General features: G+C 39.9%; 1 protein-coding gene, 1 long non-coding RNA gene and 1 pseudogene across 4 annotated transcripts in view; 2 read left to right on the top strand and 1 right to left on the bottom strand.

Moving 5' to 3' along the window:
• The first annotated feature begins 4,608 nt into the window (after positions 1-4,608).
• On the top strand, positions 4,609-6,482 carry LOC148727141 (uncharacterized). Its single transcript, XM_088728993.1, has 2 exons — positions 4,609-5,200; positions 5,333-6,482. The coding sequence occupies exons 1-2, from the start codon at positions 5,143-5,145 to the stop codon at positions 5,839-5,841; spliced, it is 567 nt and encodes a 188-aa protein (XP_088585119.1). The 5' UTR covers positions 4,609-5,142; the 3' UTR covers positions 5,842-6,482.
• An 8,460-nt stretch (positions 6,483-14,942) lies between these two features.
• The window catches only part of LOC148727134 (uncharacterized), a 39,801-nt gene continuing 34,743 nt past the window's right edge, over positions 14,943-20,000 (bottom strand). The window contains exons 1-3 of one of the 3 annotated variants that reach the window (XR_015990058.1): positions 18,025-19,359; positions 16,386-16,650; positions 14,943-15,603 (exon numbers count right to left, since the gene is read on the bottom strand). This is a non-coding gene — a long non-coding RNA (uncharacterized LOC148727134). Of the gene's footprint in view, positions 16,651-18,024; positions 19,360-20,000 lie in introns of those variants that run through there. The other 2 variants (XR_015990056.1, XR_015990057.1) reach the window with 2 other exon arrangements.
• Positions 18,902-20,000, top strand: part of LOC148727140 (uncharacterized) — a 1,861-nt pseudogene continuing 762 nt past the window's right edge.

Below are 20,000 nucleotides of genomic sequence, written 5' to 3'. Positions count from 1 at the left end.
TGAATTTAATGTGTAAATAAATAGAACCATGCGTGACATAACAAAACATTCACCTGAGTTCAGAATCCTGTCTCAAACAATCGCTCTCTTTCAAAGTTATCGTAATCGATCATCATGCCGAAAGTTCGTCGTTCTTCATACAACTTAGCGTTCAAACTAAAAGTCGTTGCTGAAGCAGAGGCCGTCGAGAACAACTCCGACATCGGTAGAGATTACGGAATCAGTGAATCGATGGTGCGTCGCTGGCGAAAAGATCAAGCGAACCTGTTTTATGGTGAGCTTAAAATGTCAGCAAAGCGAAAGACGATGGGCTGCTTTTCGCCAAAGTATCCTGAATTGGATCAAACACTACTGGACTGGTTTTCAGAGCAGGGGAGTCAAGGTAAGTCTTTCGCTTCTTTAAAACAATGAAAAGCTTCGATCAACTGATATCTGTCAGATCGTGTTGCAATGTTTACACAAACCGTGGGAATGACCGCTTCTGATTGGCCAGTTTTTCATGTCGTCAAAACAAGTCAAACAATTGATCTCTGTTATCTTTTACAGGAATTGCTGTACGCGGATTAATTCTACGGCTAAAAGCGAAGGAGTTGAGCAGTGATCCAGACTTCAGAGCCTCACTGGGTTGCTACCAGAGATGGAAAAAGCGCCATTCCATCAGCCTTCGCACTAGGACAACCCTGGCCCAGCGACTCCCACAAGATCTGGAGGAAAAGATCATCCAGTTCCATCGGTTCGTGATCGCACTTCGGCAGCGGTATGGCCATTCGCTCTCCAGGGTGTTCAAATATATGGATGAAACTCCTATGCGATTCGAGCTTCCGTCGAGCAGAACCAACAATGATTTACATGTACCTACCTTTCGTGATCTCGGAAATTTGTGTTTGTTGATAATCGCGCGGCTTACAGTCGAATAAACATTGAATTTCGAATCTTGTTAAGCACCCGTAAATATTTTTTGGCGAAAATACTCGGCTATAAGCCGAACCCCCTTCCTTGGCGAGAATTTACCTGTTCTCAGTTTAATTTGTTGGAAAAATCGCTCGGCTTATAGGCGAATAAATACGGTAGTCACAGTTCTCATCGACATCCACTTCTCCAGGTGACTCAAAATAATCCGTTCCATGCGACTAACAGCCTGATCTACACCCTGAGACTGATAAAGCTCACTCCAGTCTTCCTCCGCTAGTGCTTTATACAAATCCTGTTTACGGTGCTCTCTCTGGTCACGCATCTTGACTTTCCGCCGAACTGGACGAAGCTTTTAACATAGTGAAAGGACGACACCTTCCAAATAGCTCTGCACGATTAGATAAACAATTATCTAATCTAGACTCTCCACGCGTGGGAAAATCTACCAAGGCAATCCAACCAGTCAACTGTTCAAACTGTTTGATGTTTAGTTTATTTAAATCTCCACCGCACACAACAACAGTTCCAGGATAAGAGTCCATTGTTTGATCCACAAAAGACAATAGATGGTTCATTAAGCCACCTTCATTGTAACTGTGCTTTGGAGGATTGTAAACACCGCAGATTAAAAAGCGATGTCCCGTGGGAAGAAGCAAAGTTACGCATATGACTTCATAATCGGTTGATCGGTAAACATCAAGCACTTTCAAAGTTTTCCTGATATAAATCGCAACACTGCCTTTATTCCGCATATCCTTTCCTGACCAATTCCTGTCCCTGCGAAAGACTTCATAATCAGCGATATTAACCACCGCATCGGGTTGCGCCGGTTTTAAATGAGTTTCGGACACGACGCACACATCAATATCATTATTCCGCATATCTGCCTCCAAGGCTACAGGAGCTCGCACTCTATTTTTGGTCTTCGACACACTGCATATGTTTACAAACATGCAGTTAGGTACCGCAAAAAGCGAAGGGCTGTTCTTCCTTTTAACTGGCGCTCTGTGCAATGCAGTGAGGCATCTCTTAGCGTTTAAATCTCTAACGGGGCCGGACTTCACCGGGCGACGAGATTTCACAACCTCTATGGCTTGACCATCCCTTGCTCTCTCGCTAGGATTCAAAAAAGCGTCTGCCGCTCTGTTTTTAACCCTGCTTCGCCCTCTATACCTTAGAATTCCCAGCTGTTTCAGCGTTTTCATCACGGGAGCTTGAGGTTTCAACGCAAACCTTCGTAGAGACAATAAATCGTTCCGACTCCGGAACAGGATTGTATCTGCTCTGCCGTTACTGCCGTTACTGCCGTTACTGCTGTCCCTATGAGCGGTGGTTAAGTCTACTCCATCCTCAAGCCAGTTCTCTTGTTGTCCATATTGGGGTCCGGGATTAGGGTGAATGTCAGACATAGTAAGCAGCGTACTAAGCAGCACAGAATCTTCAGGTGCCGCTAAATAAACCAAGCCTCTAGAATTCCATCGAACCACACACCTTTTAAGTCGATGGTTGAGCACAAAACTGTGTGAAATCGCAGGCTTTGCAATCCAGCAGTTGGGATAACATGCAAGATTTCCATTAAAAGCATAGTGTCGATCCTTAAAAGCCAATACATTGATAGAAACGATAAAAAATACAAGAGCTCTCACAAGCGTTGCAGCCATCTTGGCATGCATACTAATCATCCCAAAACCATCGAAGAAAGTAAAATAGTGGTGCATGAGAAAACTTGACAGAAGCCACCTACAGCTGAGACTAAAACCTTAAAACATGGTTTCATCCCCGAAACCGTGCAAAAACTGTACGAATTATCCCTCCAGATCAAGTGTGACATTAAAATAACGATGTCTCAGTATAAGATTGTAAAAAAAGTCTCGCAACTAAAATGTCTCTTTTTAGCGCCAAAATTTTTGACCGCGATGTATGCCCTCAATGCTTAACTGATACAAATTCCCCAGATCATACGTTCTTACGCTGCTCTTTGGTTATAGTCTTTTGGAAGACCTTTTAAAACTGGTGGACAAATAAAACGAAACAGCAACTAACATTATCAAATAGTACGATTTTATACGGTGTTTTCGACAAAACGAACATAGATACTCTTTGAACTAAGCGCTTCTGGTTGCGAAGTTTTCTATATACTGCGGCTGCCTACACGACAAAAAGCTCTCTTTCGACAGTTTTCTTATACCTCTAAAAGAAAACTTAAAAATACTGAAAGGAATAGCATTTAAAATCAAGTCTATTACTGCTTTCTAAAAATCCTTTCCACATGCAATTCTTTTCTTATTAAACGATGTAAATGGTGTTAATATTACCTCTTTTGGTCAGTAATAAAATACTTACCATACTGTACATAATTATGTAGCAAATGCAGCGTTAGTAAAGCTGCCTTTTTGTTCGAAACCTTAAAACAAAAAAAAAAACTGTACATTTACAAACTGTATTGTTCTAGCTAAGTAAACTAAACGATGTAAGTGGTCTTAACTATCATATTGTACTGTAAGTATTGTGCATTTATAGCACTATTTTCCTATTTTTATTTCGTTTAGTTTTTTCCTATTTTTATTTCGTTTAGTTTTTTCCTATGCATCACTACTAACTAACCAACCTATGACTCATCTCCTTCATTTCTTTTCCTCCATTATGACCATCTCAGCTTATTTCATTCGAACCTTTCTTCTAATTATCATTAAATTATCTAATTATCATTAAATTTCTTCATAATAAGTTATCATTAAAATAAAGAAACTGAACGAGCACACTGCCATAGCTCTCACCTTCGCTAATAAAGTCCAAGATCCAGCTGGGGGAGACGGAAACCCTTATTTCACGGAAGCGCTTGAACTTCGGCAAAAAGCAATCCATTCATTTTTCAAAGAGCGGAGATTGGCCCGAAATTTCTCCAATCCCTATGTATAGTGCCCACTGGATATCATGGCAAGAATCATAAACTTCCCAACTGTGCAGACTGGCTACCTAAACTCTTGATAGCCTATTGAAACGCCGCAAAAAGCTGAAAGGAGCCATCGACTTGTTCAACTTGATGAACAAGTCCCGATTATCAGGTGTACCATGGGAAGCATCCTTTAACCCCTGGTGGAGGTGAAATCCTGATAACCGAAGACGAAAAAGAGTCGATTTTTAACAGAACATGGGAGATTATCAAGGTAGTCATAACAATACCTAGAATTGTCACCTTTTTGGGTTACTGCGGCTCTAAAGTGAAACAGAGGTTGCTTTGATGAAAGAAATAAGCTTATATCATAACAGGAGTTATTTGAGTAACGTCACCCAGTCTTTCACTCCTGTATATGACTATCCTAAGTACTACAAGAGTAAGGGAAATTTTTTAAATTGTTTTCTTCAATTTTTAAAGTTTTTGGTAGAAACAGACTGGGATAATAAATTTCGGTACTGCAAGAAGAAAACTAGGCCAGTCAGACTAAATAAATCTTTAACTAGTGTCTAAAATTCGAAGTGAATTAAGAATGTATTGTGAAAGCAATCTATGAACGAGGCACATGCATATTCCACGATTTAAGGGGGCATTCTGGTCAAAAAAAATTAAAAATCTTTATTTTTTTCGAAAATGTTTTGATGGCCCCTTTAGTTGGGCAAATCTGTCTAGTTTAAAGTTTTGATGTCAGTTTTTCCACTTCCAGTTTGCGAGTCAGTAAAAAATGAGGTTTTCTTAGCCTTGTTTTTTTGTTGTTTTCGGTTTCCATAGCAACGGTTTCAAATTTTGCGTTATTTTTGCGATCGATGCGTTATAACTTGTTAAAACACGTTCCTACGGTCTGGTGTGACCAGAGTCCGTTCCACAGGTACAATCTTTTCGGTTCTAAGCTAGGTTACTAAGCCAATTCAGCTCTCGGCCAAAACTCCGCATTGCTCCATAATACTTTCGCATTGCTCCATAATATTTTCGAATTACAATGCCAAAAGAAGGACGCAAACAAGCTGTTTTAAGGAAAAATGTTTCGAAAAAGCGAAAAAGTGGTTTCAGAGGCACTTCAGTCCATGATTTAAAGCGCCAGAATAAAGAGAAACGGCCAACAGTAGGAGTTACTTTCGTCGATGAAGACGATGTGGTCAGCGAGCTAATTCCACCACCAGCTGCCAGCTGTGCCTGCATCTTCCAGAAAGATTCAAGTCTCTGAGACCGAAAGCCTCTCAGACGAGAATTCCTATAACGCTTTCGAGTCAGCAAATGGTTATCGCCTTGTTAGCATGGATAGCTTAAGGAAATTTTGTAACAGGATTCATTCACACTCTAAATGCTCTTCAGGTGAGTCTAGAGCTTTATCACATACACGTGTAATCTGTATGTAACGTATCTATCTTTCTACCTACAATCTGCTTAACTTAATAGCTATGTTATGAAGTTTCTTAACTGTTTATTTTGTTTTGGCTGCTTTAGGCCATGTTCAGTTAGAAGAAGACTGTACAAGTAGATTTGGCTTGAGCAGTTCCATCTATGCCAGGTGTGATGAATGTGGAATGTCAGAACTACTTGCTACTGGATACCACAAATCTGATGCCACATTACCGAATACTATCCAAGGAAAAGATTTAAATCGGAGAGTTGTTTATGGTGCCTTTGAAATGGGTTTAGGAAGGGAAGGAATAGCCAAACTGTGCGAAGTGTTAGATATGCCTTTCAGTATTTCAATTGATACATGGTATAGACATGAGGATGCTCTCTTAGAAGCCCACACTGATGTCGTTAAGAGGAGAGATTCTAAAAGAGTAAAACAGGCTGAGACAAGAGTGGACAAACAGTACAAGAACTACAGAATCATGAGGAGGCAGGCAAAACAAAGGGATGAAGAGCTGAGGTCCAACCGGGAAGGTGTGACATATGAGGCGGGAGGCTTCAATGATCTTGGACTGAACAGTGGACCATCAAGAAAGAGAAAAAAAAAATGAACAGACATAAAAGCCATTCCCTGGTGACATTTACTGCTGTTTGATATAGTATTATGGTGAAATATCAAAGCAAATCAGTAGTTGAGAGAATGGAAGTCATTTTCATTGTTTTTTCTCTTTTTACAAATGTTTAAGGCTATTTTCTGAAAAATGGCCATTTTTCCTACTGCCAGTACTGCCCCCTATTTTTTTGTTTCTTAGATTTAAGGTATGTTAGTCAAACTTGGCTCAAGTGTTTAACATATAGACTACTACAACTTAATGGGACAAAATTAGACCATATAAAATAGGAGCATATTTACAGGAAAAAACATAAAGTAAATGTTCATTTGGTTGCCATGACAACAATATCCGCTGTAACCAAATTTTGCCCCATTAAGTTGTAGTCCCTTTTATATAGAGTTGATGTGCCAAACATAAGTTTATTTGACTGCATTTTCATTAGAAACAAAAGGGGGCAGTGTATCAAGTCTAACAATAATATTTTATGTTATAGGGTTAATAATTAACTTCAGAAATGCATGGTCAGCAATTTAAGATCAATATTGAAGAAAGCATAATCAGGTGCCTCTTTGGTGAAAATGTGAGCCATTTAGGCTAAATTTTGAATTTTTTATGAATTTTAAAAGTTGTGGTCACAATCGTCCTAGTTTTAGACCAGAATGCCCCCTTAAGTGCGAAGATCACAGAGCGTCACAAAATAAATATTATATGTCTTTAGTGTGTCTTACACATAGTCCCTCTTAAATTCATGCCAATTGTACTTGCATCCTGTCATTCCTTGTGGAGAAAGATTAAATTCACTGATCAGGGACCGCGGAGGGGGGAGGGGGCTGGTAAGGCCTTTGTCGCACCACTTTTTTTGCGCCCCCCCCCCCCCCCCCCCACTTTTTGCGCTAAAAGAAAAAAAATTAAGAATTTCGGTATCTTCCCTAATGCCGACCTATAAAGAGCAACAAATACTGGATAAAGTATGCAAAGTCACGCGACAGAAACAAATTAAATACTATGATTTTATTCCTTTGTGACACAGACCATGATCCCAGAAACTCATGACCTTTTGAGGCGGCTCAACTCAACACTGCTCTATTCTTTAAATGAAGATACATTAACTTCAAACAAAACAGCAAATCTTAATAGAAAGCTGGAAAGAGGTCGCCACCCTCATCTGTTTCCACAGTAGGCAATTGAGAGCATGCATGCATCTCACTGGCTTGGAATGCTTCAGTTGGATCAAAGCAGATTATAAAGCATTTATCATCTCCTTTGGTATTTCATCCGCAGAAACGAAAAGTACCATGGCTCACTGATGCTGAGCTCAAATGAAACCTCTAAAGGAATCAGTATCATCGATATCTCTCGCAATAAATACGATGTTAACGATGTGACCAAGACATTTAAAACTTATATCTTAATCAGTTTTCTTTTGTGTACTTCTAATTTTATTTTTGAAAATACAAAAAAAAAAAAAAAACAGTCTCTATGTACGCGGGCTAGTCTAAACACACTTTCATTGTTTTCATGTGAAATTTGTGTTTCCGTTCGGAAGACAACGGTCTCAAGCGAAATTTGAAACGTGCCCCTATGAGAAGGTTTAATACCTCCATGTAGGAAACATGGAAAAAAGAGGTCCAGTCGGCACAAGGTTGCATGTAACTTATAAGTTTGTCAGAAATGTAAGGCGCTAACATTTCTTTCTTCTGGAAGAAGATTTTTGTCGTGACCCTGACTCAGCTTTTCACACAGAACAGCTCAAAACGACACGAAACAGGAATACAGCGCTGGCCATAAGAAAAACAAAACACAAACATGACACAAAAACGCAAAAACAATCAAAAGCTACAACTGAGAAAGAAAAGAAGAGCTAAACTTTATTTCCAATAGTACTGTCTGCCAGTTGCGCGATTAAATGACTGCGTGATTGAACTACGTGCAGGAAATCTGCGAAACGACGGAAGACAGAGTGAATAACAGCAGATTTTATTATCCAACTACACTTCGTAGAGTACAAGTAACGCCATAGACGAGTATAAATATCACGCGGTATTTGTACTCTAGAGTACCCGTAAATAAATATCCGCGAAATTCGCCCACACTGAAATAACAATTTGGCGTGTTAGATAACAAATAACCTATTATTCGTTTTGTTGTGTAGTATCGCTAAGTATTTTTACTCGTTATTTGTATTTTGACTCGCCCTACGGGCTCGTAAAAGTACGGCACAACTCCTAAAAATACTCAGCCATACTACACAACAAAAGGTCTAATAAGATATATGTATTACGGTCATCATGGGGCCCCACAACAAAACAAGAGCAAAGATAAACTCCACTGGTTAAAATAACAAGGATCCCTTGTCCAATTCTGGGAAAGCAACGGTAAGATCAAAGAAGATCATATGACACTTTAGAGTAAGAAAATCGACGAACATGGCTGCAAGCACACCTTCCTCTGTAGCTGACCTAAAAGCTCTCAAGAGTTACGTCTCTAATTTATTTCGTGGATACTACAAAAGAGATATTTATATTCTAGTCGCAGGCAGATTTGGTGTTGGGAAATCAAGTCTTTTCAATGCTATAGTGGGGAAACCTGTGTCTTTACAAGATGGTCGTTCTAAGTGCCAGAATTCGAAGTGTGACATAGATTTCAGTGATCTCATTGAAGGTTTTGCCGTCCAAGTATGTGATTCGCCTGGTCTGCAAGGTGGCGAAAAGAAAGACGACTTGTACCTCGCAGATATACAACAGGAAGCGAGAGAAATCGATCTTATGATTTACTGTGTAAAGATGGATGACGCATGCTTTACCAAGCTGACAAAATGGCCATAAAAAAGCTAACAGAAACGTTTGGGAAGAAACTGTGGGAACACTCGGCGATAGCTCTGATCTTTGCTGACAAAGTTGAGGATCCGATTGGAGGGGACCAGCAGACCTATTTTACGGAACAAAGGCTGATAGTTTCGACAAAGGGCTAACGCTCGAAACGTCAGCTTTTATAATCGTAACGGTGGCCAATTTACCATTTCAACTTTGTTGATATATTGAAATTATTTCAACAATAGAGTGTTTCTGTCTACGAACTTTCGGCTCATAGTTGCCCCGCGCAAATTTGATGTTCTTAAAACAAATATTTGCCGAGAAGCGAAGGATCGAGGCCAAATATACTGGTTTTAAGAACATCAAATTTCCAAGGGGCAGCTATCAGACCTTTATAGTTCACCACCAAATTTTCTCCGATTCTTATTGGTTTAAACTGATCACGTGACGCGATAGTGTTCATCCGTGGAGAGGCACTATCAGCCCTTATAGTTCACCACTAAATTGATCACGTGACGCGATGGTGTTCATCTGTGGAGAGACACTATCAGCCCATAGTGCCCGTCCGCGGAAAATACCCGGATGGATAGTGCCCGTCTGCGGAAAATACCCGGATGGAAAGTACTCATCCGTGAAAAATTTTGAATGGTTTGACGGCCGCGAAGCTAGGCAGATCGGAAAAACAGTGACTTTTCAATTCTGACAGGTATAACGTGTTATTTAGCCAATGTACGGTTGCGAATTATTGACATTTGTGACAGGCTGTACGCATGAATAAGTATTTGATTGATCTACATTTAGTGGGTTTTGACTAGTTTTCCACTGGCGCGCGGAAGAAAATTCAGTGGCATGGTGAATAATAAAGACAGTTAAAGTGTTTATGTCTCGGAACTATTTAAACAATAGAGTGTTTCTGTCGAGGAACTAACCGCGCGGTCAAAAGATCCTTTGAAGCCTCATTAAAATAAAAACGTATTCAGCATGGGTTACATAACCCTCTCTTTGGGGTGTTGCGTGATATGTTCTTACAATTGCTTCATTAGAGGTAGGCTATATTTTCGAGTTGTCGTTTACATTCATTCGCGTCTTACGACCTGCCCTTCGCCCTCAAAATAAAATACCCATTGCACAGGTATTGTCGTTTTTATGCTCTTGTACGACATCCTTTCTGAAAATGGCTGTAGACAGTCTCCTCCACAGCGGCCTAGTTGCATCACAAGGAGACTGGGGAGAGAGCGCGCTCACATTTCTTTCGAGGGGGAAATGGTAAGAGGCTCTGCGCAATAAAGAAGGGACATAACGGTTACTCCGTGTTTGAGAGGTTTAGACACGAATTTTAGGTGCTGCACGACTTCTGCTTCTGTTTCCAATTGTTTTAAAACCATTGTTTAATTTTCTTACTGCCCTCCCCAATAGACGATGTACAAGATATATACCGGTTACTGCAATTTGTTATCCGAAAAGAAAATCACATTCTAAAACTCAAATTTGGAGACGGGTTTTGAGTGCATTCATTTCATCAAAAGCTTAAGTGACCATCTCTCTCATGTTTGATTTTCAAAAAGGCACCATTTTTTTTAGGAGGAAAATGAATTGAAACCTGGAACTACTTTCGCGCTAAGAGGGTAGTGAAGTAACATTCTTGTTTCAACTTATTTTTCTTCCAGGTTTTTTTTTTCTTTTTGTTTGTTTTTCTAAAAAATTAGCCAAAAACACAAACAAAATACTTGGACTGAGGTAATATTCCTCATTCTCGTCCCGTCCCCCCATTCGACTTGCTACTTTCCGGCAATTAAAACTAATGATGATGATAGTGATTACGATAATAACTGATTCACATTGATGCTCGACATTCAATCATTAATTTTATTACAGCATAATCTAAATATATTTTTTTTCAATTTAAAAGTGGATGTTTAATAAAAGGAGTAATATTTGGCTACTCGTTCTCATATTGAAAAAGTTGCAACAACCTTACTGCATAGTATTCTATTTTCATAATCCTCTACATTCAAAGCCTAAAGAACAGCAACAACAAACCAAAATTTCTCACAATTAAGTTATCTTAAACATTTTCTTGGCACACACTCAAAGGTTTTCTTTTCGGTTTTCTTTTCTTTAAATCCCAACAACAAACAATCTGTTAATAACGCATTTAGTATACGATGCAGATATTAATTTTAAAAACAAAAAGATTACAAAACAGGAAATTACGAAACAGAAAATTACAAAACCTAAACCCAAGAGGTAACAGCAAGAGGGACTGAACTTGATGAAAACCGAAAAAACCTGATAACATTAATGAAGACCGAAAAACTATTATTTCGTGATCGAATAAATGATAAAAGAACTAAAACATCATTACTTTTTGAGCCCCTACATGATAGGGAAACGTTCGTAAAGTAAAAAGCAAGAGCATAGTTTCTTTCAAGGATGGTGGGTTGGGGCTAATAGTACAGAGAAAGATGGCTAATTGTCCAAAGACTGGAGGCTAATCGTCTGGGGCTAATTATCCAGGGGGTGAGTTGTCCGGATACTGATACCAGTAATCGACATCCTAGCGCGAGTAGGTAGGCATACTTTATTAGATGAAAGAATCAGGCTAGCCCCAAGATAAATCAGCTGGTTTACATAGAGGGCGTGTTTGTACATCATAAAAAAAGAGACTGCAACTAATAATACAAGATTAATAATGTCGTTGGTCTATAATCTTAAGAATTCAACTATTATGAACCAAATTCTAATCTAAGTTGGAAAAACCATATCTATACCCTAAAACTAAGTAAAACTGTCGGTCTAATTGCGAAGCTAAGACATTTCGTTCCTGATCGAACTCTTCTTGATATTTATAAATCCCTCATTGCACCTTTTATAACGTATGGATTAACTTCTTGGGGAACTGCATCTAAGACCTTGTTAATAATATTGCTTCCTGTTTATTGCGTGGAATGTTTACTTTTCAGTGCTCTCTGGGACTTCAGTGTTCTCTGAGGTGATAATCACAGTGATTAAGGGGAAACAGATTCAGGACTTTGAAAATTAACTGACTACTTAATACAGGATGATTGATAATATGATACCACTTAAAATAACAGGTTCCACTGTACCATCTTCATAAACATGTCCCTTGTTTTGTAATAATTATAAAATGCATCTCACCTTGAATTAAGTTTTTAACAAAAACTTTCGTGGACAGATAGTTGAAAATATCACTTCAGGTATATCAACAGATATTCTCCGTTTCTAGCTGGGGCATTTTTGGTTATGTGGTGCCTTAAGACCAATTGTGTGTTAGAAAAATTTTTTGATGAATTATAATTTACAAAATGCTCCATCAATAATATCTATGATAAATAACTGAGAGAAACCAACAATTTTAACAGAAGTTGATAGAAATTTTTGAGGGCATGTGTTGTGAGTGACCTGAGTAATTATCAGTTTTTGGATTATCCTCATCAAGTTTGTAGGCATGATTTAATCTAGCTTCTACATGTACAACTGAATGCTATTGGAAAGAAGAACAAATTTAACTTGAGTCCTGTCCCTAAAGGGACAGTTTTCTTAATATTTTATTCATAGCCAGTACCGTTTAAAATCAAGACGAGCAGTGAATATGGATTTCCATCAAACGATCCACAAAACAGACAACGTTTCATTGAGTCATTAAAGGTTAATATATAGATTTAGCCAAGCCAAAAAGCGGAGCTCCCAAGTTCGTAATATTGATGATCACAAAAGATGTGCATTTGCCAAGACTCGCATGAGACACCCCTCCCTTCGTTTTCATAGGTCTCCCCTACCCTACCCGTGCAGTCTGAAGGCACGTACGCTCGGTCACTCACGTGAGAACCAAACGAAACGAGATTGACCGGGTATGGGTATGGGTATGGGGCTCTGCCGCACGCGCGCTTCGTGCGCGTGGGAGCCTCGCGAAAACGAGTTCATTTAAGGTGGCTCGTACCGGTTTTCATCTTTTTGGCGGTTTGTAACTTTGAAAGAATACAACAGAAAGACTGACCAAGGCCAGTTAAACACTTTTACGGGGTTGAATTACATAATCATTGGTTATCCAAAAACAAGTGTCATTTCGGCACTAGCAGTTTCCATGGCAACGCTTTCAAAGGCTTATTCAGACGCATTTTTTAGCTTGTGGCTTAAATAATTCGAAAACTAACCCGGTGACCCCCTGATTTTTTTTTCAGTGATTGCTTTTGGCACTTGAAAAAGAAAATGCACAAAGATTTTTAAAAAATTCTACGGAGCGGAATTTCAGAAAATCTACAAAAAGGGCAATTTTCACACATCGCAAATTTCCTTCCTAGAATTTTCTAGTTTTTTTTCTGATGATTCCTTTCGACGTTATTATCATATTGGAACAATAAAAAGAAGGGGTCACCGGACTTGTTTTCATGCAATAGCTTTCGTGAGTTTAGCAATTTCCACGCGCGTTCTCGCGCATTTAAAAATCTGGATTCTATAAGATCGAAATTTGCTCATGATCTGTTTTAGCTACCGCTGACAATTGCGTGTGCTTGCGCGAGCACCTACGATCTGATGTTTACAGACGTTTACTGCTAAGAAAATCATTAAACAGCCGTCAAAGACAGCCTCCCGAGCTCATCTTAAAAATCCTACACATGACTTCTGGCTATATCATATTATTTTCCTTCAAGTTTCAAAGTCTTGTTCCACTTCAGGTAGATTATCCTTCACTTGAGTTCTTCTTTTTTCGCCGTCGCAACATTTCATATAGGTTGAATATTTCTTTTAAATGTGAAGTGAAGCAACCTTTACTTCTCCGAAAATCATCTTCGTTATCTTAGTTTCTATCTCCTGCATTCACAGTGGCCGCTCAACACATCAAATACAAGCTCTTAGGTAAACTTCTCACAAAAGTAGAAAAAATTCCACGCGCCGCCATCTTTGTTTTGAATTTTCATCTTTTGATCTCGCGCTTTTTTCGCACGTTTCTCTCTCGCGCGCGTGAGAAACCAGCCGGAAGCTCCCATCTTACTTCGTAATTTGAAGACTCTCCTTTATCCCAGTAGCATCAATATTTTCCATCCTAGTGTTAGACAGATATTTTGGTACCTGAACGAAGAAAACATTTATTCCAGTTAGTATAAAGTTGATACTAACTAGTGTCATGAACTCAAATAGAGGCAGTTTTATTCAATGTCATGTCGACGACTGCGATTTCTACTAAAATAAAATATACTGATAAACTTCTCTCCTTGCGTGAGGTCTATTGTGAAATCCGTCATCGCGTAATCATCTCGAGGTATTACAAAATTAGTCACAAATCGCTTGGAAACAACTCATTTAAGTTTATTAGTTATATTTATGTATGTAGAGCTTGTCTTCTTACTTGTCGACGTATTAAATAAACAGCTTACTACGTCTGAAAATATACCTCTCCAAGGGAGAGAAGTCGGTCGTCAGCATGATGGAAATGTTTTCTTTAACCGAGCTGTTGTTCTTTGAAACGATGGAATAAGCGATGAAAAACACGAGGAAACCCCTGAGGTAAGCGATAGTTTGTTTCAGCAAAGTCGGATCAATGTTACTATAAGTAGTGTCGGTCGACAGTCGGTCGATAGTCGGTCGACAGTCGGTCGACAGCCGGTCGGTAGTCGGTCGATAGTCGGTCGATAGTCGGAAAATAGTCGGTCGACATGTTGGTCGATATGCCGACCGATATATGTCGGCCGATAGTCGGTAGACAGTCGGTCGATATTTGACCGACACTTGGCCGACACTCGGTCGACACTTGGCCGATGCTTCACCAATACTTCACTGACACTTGAGTGATACTTCAATGGCATTTTACCTATTGTCGACGGTATGGACGTGTTTTAAGGAAACCTTAACAGGCCAAACTTCTGCTGTTCTTCGGGGCATGGACTAAAACTAGAAACAGCGAAACGACTGAAACAACCGAAACGACCGAAACTGCCGAAACGAAACGACCGAAACGGAACGTCCAAAACAAAACCACCGAAACAAGGGAAACGAAACCACCGACTGACAGCCAAAACGACTGGAGCAACTGAAACGAAACCACTGAAACAATCGAAACCAAACCACCAAATCACGCGAAACATAGCCACCAGAATGAAGTATTATAATTTAGGCATGAATCCTTTTCAACTGCACTGCTTTCCTAGCAGAGGTATGTTAAAATCTAACATATCGCTTGGGCCGTGTTTACGTGGAGGTGGTGAAACCCTCCTAGGAGGATCAGTTCTCTATGAACAGCTTCATTGTATTTCGATAAACAGTAACTTTAATGAAGCAATTCAGTATCCATGTTCAAAAAATTCATTAAAAATCATTAATCGTTATAATCACAAATCTAATATTATCTTTACTCACGCAGCCGGGTAAGGCAACTGAAACATAATAACAACGAAAATGAAGTCAAGAAGCTGAGGCTCTTTCGAAATCCTGCAGTTACATGTCTGATCTACCGTTTGTTATAATTACCCACTACATTTTGAAATAACCGATTGCTTTCTACAGGATGTCAAAGAAAAAAATCCTAGCTAAAAAACACTTCGCCAGAGCCTCGCGAAAATTGCCCCCTATTCTGAAAATTATTAGAAGTAAAATCCATCATTTGGATAGAAAGGAAGGAGCTGCTTTTCCTCCTTCAATTCGTTTACGCGAGTTTTGAGTTCTTTCAAAGTAACCCTGCAACGACGTTGAATACTCTTGGCGGATATTTTCCCTGTCATCTCACGCTCAGTCGCCAGAATTCTTTCATATCTCTTGGGGTCCACGATCTTGAGTTCGCACAGGCCAATGTAGTCTCTCAACGTGTTTTGTGCGATGCCAAAGCGTCGCATAGCTTCTGTTAAAGAACAGTGATTGTTTTGTAAAATTGTGAGGACGCCGTTATATCTTCGATGAATGCCTTCCAGATTTGGTCACGATATCGGTAGTTCTGAAAAAAATGGAGTAGTTTAAGTTCAGTCATCGGTGAATGTAACCTTTTTTGTTTGTGAAATAATATGTAAATGTTAATAACGTGATATGCTGATTCCCTGACACCACAATGGGTTTTGACTACGACATTATTTAAGGAAAATATCGATTCCCAGGGATAAGGTCATGTTTGGTCAACTGGTCTTATTGAAGACGCAATTAAGCGCGTGGGACGCGCGCGAAACGCGAGGGATATTCCCTCTCTCGCTCCCTTTTCTGTTCCGGTATGCAGGCTAGACAGCAGGCTACGGATGATCGCAATCGTGCAAATCCGGGGGGAAGGACTCCCATGAAAATGACGGGGATGATCGTCGTCTTGCTTAGGGGTAAAATCAGAGATTGTCGTCTCGCTTACGTTTTTCAGGACTAAAATCTCACATTTCTGGCTGTCAAGCTATCTTTTGAGGTTGCTTGCGAATAAATTTCAATAAAGAAACCCGCTGTCATTCAGTTTTGGTTGTCTAAGTCGATAAAAAAGAAATCAAGATACCTACAGCTAATAATTGGTATCTTTTAGGGGTCCATAAACCTAGAGCCACGCCCAGATTGGTCTCCTTGAGGGGGTAAATTTAAAATTTCCCACCAGCAACCCCGTCATTTGCATTAGAGAGTCTCCCCCCCGGCCATGGTCAAAACTTCAAAATCGATCTTAATGTAATCCTTAGTCTGCAAAGTGTGGAAGATATTGTGGCCCCGACCACTGGAGATTTTGACCAATTTATTTAAGAGCAAGTCAAGTACCCAGGGGGAAAGTGTCATTGGATTCGACTCGTATATAAATCAGCCATGATCCACTAATTATTCAGTCATGGGCACGAACTAATCTTTAGCCTTTTTTTAGCACACTCTGCTCCTTCTTCATTGTCTTTTGTTTCCTTTTCCCAATTATCGTCCTCGATGAAATCGTCGTCCCCAATGTCAGTATCAGACGTTTGGTCTGTCCCATCGTCAGTGTCCACTTCAGTTGCAGCTGATTTTTGTTCACTCTTGCCCTTGCTAACCGACTCTACAAAAATATTGCATTTTCAGTTGCATGTACGGTTTAAGGATCGAATAAAATGGTTTCTTTAGCATTTGGCTAAACTATTAGTCTACGATAGAATTTGTAATTGTCGATTAAAAACTCCTGATACGCTTAACTTTGCCATGTTTTTAACGCGTATTTTTGTTTTGGAAAAAGTGGAGTGCGTTTAGCTTGAGAGAAACTAAGCGGCAGGGTTGAATCAAGAGCAGCATGCATCGCAGAAAGACCCTGAAAGCATCAGGGGCGTAGCTAGCGATTTTGTAACTATACGCCGAAGGGTACTACTTTGAGTGGCAGAGGCTCTCCACTAGGGGGGTCTGGAAATTTTCAAATTTTGCTGGAAATGCCATTTTCCTGCATCTTCCGTGGGATATTACAATAAATAAATACGTCAGTGAAACCCAGCAGTTGTTTATTTTAATTTATCTATCAGCCAACTGAATTAAAAAAAAAACAATATATGAAATAAATTCAAATCTAAAGATAAGAACGCGTTCAGGCAAAAGAAAATAATGTTTTTGTCAGATAGAAAAGAAATTTTCAGATTTCAGCTGTATACACGTGCGAACGTGCGTATGTGGTATCTACGCCCCTAAGCATCTCTGTTCTACACCGCATCTTCGCATCGCTCACAACGAAGTTGCAGCGTATGTGCATCTCTACTAAATACTCTTTCTTTTTAATTCGGATAACTGGCGCTCCATTTTGGTGAGCAACAATCCTGCGGTGAACAGAAAATGCAACATTTGAAGTTTTGAGGAGGGGGGCATAAGGGTTTGCGGTGATGCGATTTTTTCGGTATTTTTGATGCGGTTTTGCGAAAATTTTCGTTTTAACTTGCGGTATTGTAGTTTTACAAAACTATGCGGTTTGCGGTTTCCGTGCATTTTGATAAAACTCGATGCGGTATTACTGTTTAACGTATTTATGCGCTGTTTTGCATCTCTTTTTCACGCGGTTTTGCAGTTTTCGGACGCCCCTTATGTCCCCCCTCTCTGAGCGATGTTGCACCCCAGAATTGTTGCAGGAAACATTGCGCGCAACTTTTCCAAAGTAGAAAGATAGATGTAATAAATTGAAAAGAGATATTTTCCTGTTAAGCAACGCCGAATTTCATAATTTTTGATTTCCCAACAATGTTTACACTTTTTCCCCGCGTCCGATTCCTACTGTTCTCCCTTCCCTTTCTAGCGCCTGTCAGCAGGCGAAAATATAGTCTAGGTATCGAAATAACAGTCTGACACACCAAATAGCGCCAAATCATGACAAACACGATCATGCGTAATTCAGAAAATACTCTCGGACGATAGGACCCGTGATAGCGTTGACAAGAAACCGTGCGAAAATTCTACATACCTTCAACTTCTTCGATGCGTCTTTCCGAGGTGGCGATCGTTTCCTGGTAATCCTTCTCCTTCTTCCTATTGAGTTCTTCCGATTTTTTCAATTGCTTCATAGTAGCCTGCAGGTCATTCTTGGTACAAAAGCTATGGGGGGTTTTGCGACACTGTGCGTCTTGCTGTTCGTGGCTTATCAAAGTCCTGCACACGTACGTCAAGGGCTGTCATGCTGTTCCCGTCGGCCTCCAAGAGTGAGATGGGTACTGGGGTTGTTTGGCACACAGTATGCTCCAGCCCGACCATACCTACAGCTCGTAAGACGACACAATGCGGCGACTCTTTTGCGTATTATTCAACGGAAGGTTCAACCTGGCTCCAACCTTGGTAGCAAAACTACTATCAGAAATCAAATTTGAGATTAAAAAAAAGTTCATTTATCTTTTGTAACACTGTACCAGCAATCAGATGACTGTCAAACTTGAAAGAAGCTTTACACACAAAATGGCATTTAATACCAAATTACCACCTTCAGCGCCATTTTTCTAGGGAAATTTCCAATAGTCACCACTCATATCCTTTAAAAGAAGAAAATCCCTTAGACATGCTCGTGAGAGCAAAGAACTGATTCAACAAAACTCTAAAAGGTTCTATATATGTTTTCACACAGGAAGGGAATCAGTGTGGCCTGTCAATCTTTGCCAATGGGGCGATAAAGGTGGGCGGCATTCAATATAACAAAGTTCTCTGGCAGGCGGTATTTCTCGCGGATTTGCCGCTCGCTTCTGGGGGCTTCGCCGGAAAAACTTTATTTCGCGCGCGCCTGCAATACCGCAAGCTACGCAGGCTAAAAGGGATTCGATTTACATTGTATATCAAAAGCCAAGCTTCCTAAGATGCCCAACTTTTTTCGAAAAGTTCTTTGTCCCCTTAATTTTGCAAAAAGCAGCAGAGGAAAACTCCGCTTTACAAATTGGTTGCAAAGGAACAGACTACTGAAAAGAAATGTCAACTGCGGGAATTGTAGGAATGCAATGCGTCTCATTCGCCATCTGCGCAATGGGGACGGATACATTTGGTGAGTAATTTCAATTCCAATTTTAATTAATCTCACTAAAGATTTTCCCTGCCGACCTGAGCTAAAATTCGATAGCTTTCAACTATTTCAGACCAGTTGGAGTGGACCCGGGATTTGCGATAACGGTTTGTAAACGGTTTTCGTAAACTCTTGAGAAGGGCTTCAAATTCAAGAACAACACCCCATTTCAGACCAAAATGGTCAAAATCTATACCCTTGGAACGGGACATACCTATATAGCTTAAACCTCACATTTCAACTGGAGATTTCACCGTTGTCGACGCTCTTCGTCAGTGAGAGTACATTCGTATTTCTCTGGAAACAAAATTTCAATCGCACGGCAGTTGCAATTTCTCTGGAAATGGGCGCACAAGAGTTCGTTACGAATGATGGAAATTGAAGGAACGGCCTCACAGAAAGTTTTAGCCAAGTTCGCACGAAAGTGTTGGCAAGTTGTATGGGAAGCATTGTTGCGTTACCCGATCCCACAGTTAGACAGACCAGGTGTGATTGTGCAGATCGACGAATCAAAGTTTAATCACAAGTCCAAGGTAAGAAAATAGAAAGTACAGGCCTTATAGTAGTCATGAGTTAGGTGGGTTCGGACTCAAGAGGGTGTCCTTCGGCGAAAAATGGTATCTGTATTTTTAAAGTAAACTCCAACAAATTATGTTGACATAATTATTTTTAACTTTTTCTCTTGACATCTGGCTGACATCAATTGTCAGTGAAGGGTACGAACTAAAACACGTAAAGTGGAAAACCGAATTTGGAACCATAAACGGAATTGCAATTTGTTCGAAAAATGGGAAGCTTCGAGAAGGCGGGAGTAAAATTACACTGAAGTAAAGCCAAGGGAAACGAATTTTGCTTCCAAAAAAGGGGATTTTCAAAACAATTGAGTATTCGAGAAATCT

The sequence above is a fragment of the Stylophora pistillata genome, chromosome 7 (assembly GCF_964205215.1).
Source record: "Stylophora pistillata chromosome 7, jaStyPist1.2, whole genome shotgun sequence".
In the NCBI taxonomy this organism is placed as follows: Eukaryota; Metazoa; Cnidaria; class Anthozoa; order Scleractinia; family Pocilloporidae; genus Stylophora; species Stylophora pistillata.
Note: the sequence above shows the minus strand (reverse complement) of the source record. Positions and strands in the feature narration are given on the sequence as shown.

Bases quoted from the DNA above. Each gene is read 5' to 3' on its own strand.
- LOC148727141 (XM_088728993.1), top strand. From the start codon at position 5,143: ATGGATAGCTTAAGGAAATTTTGTAACAGGATTCATTCACACTCTAAA. The intron at 5,201-5,332 runs GTGAGTCTAGAG...TGGCTGCTTTAG, and splicing joins ACACTCTAAATGCTCTTCAG to GCCATGTTCAGTTAGAAGAA.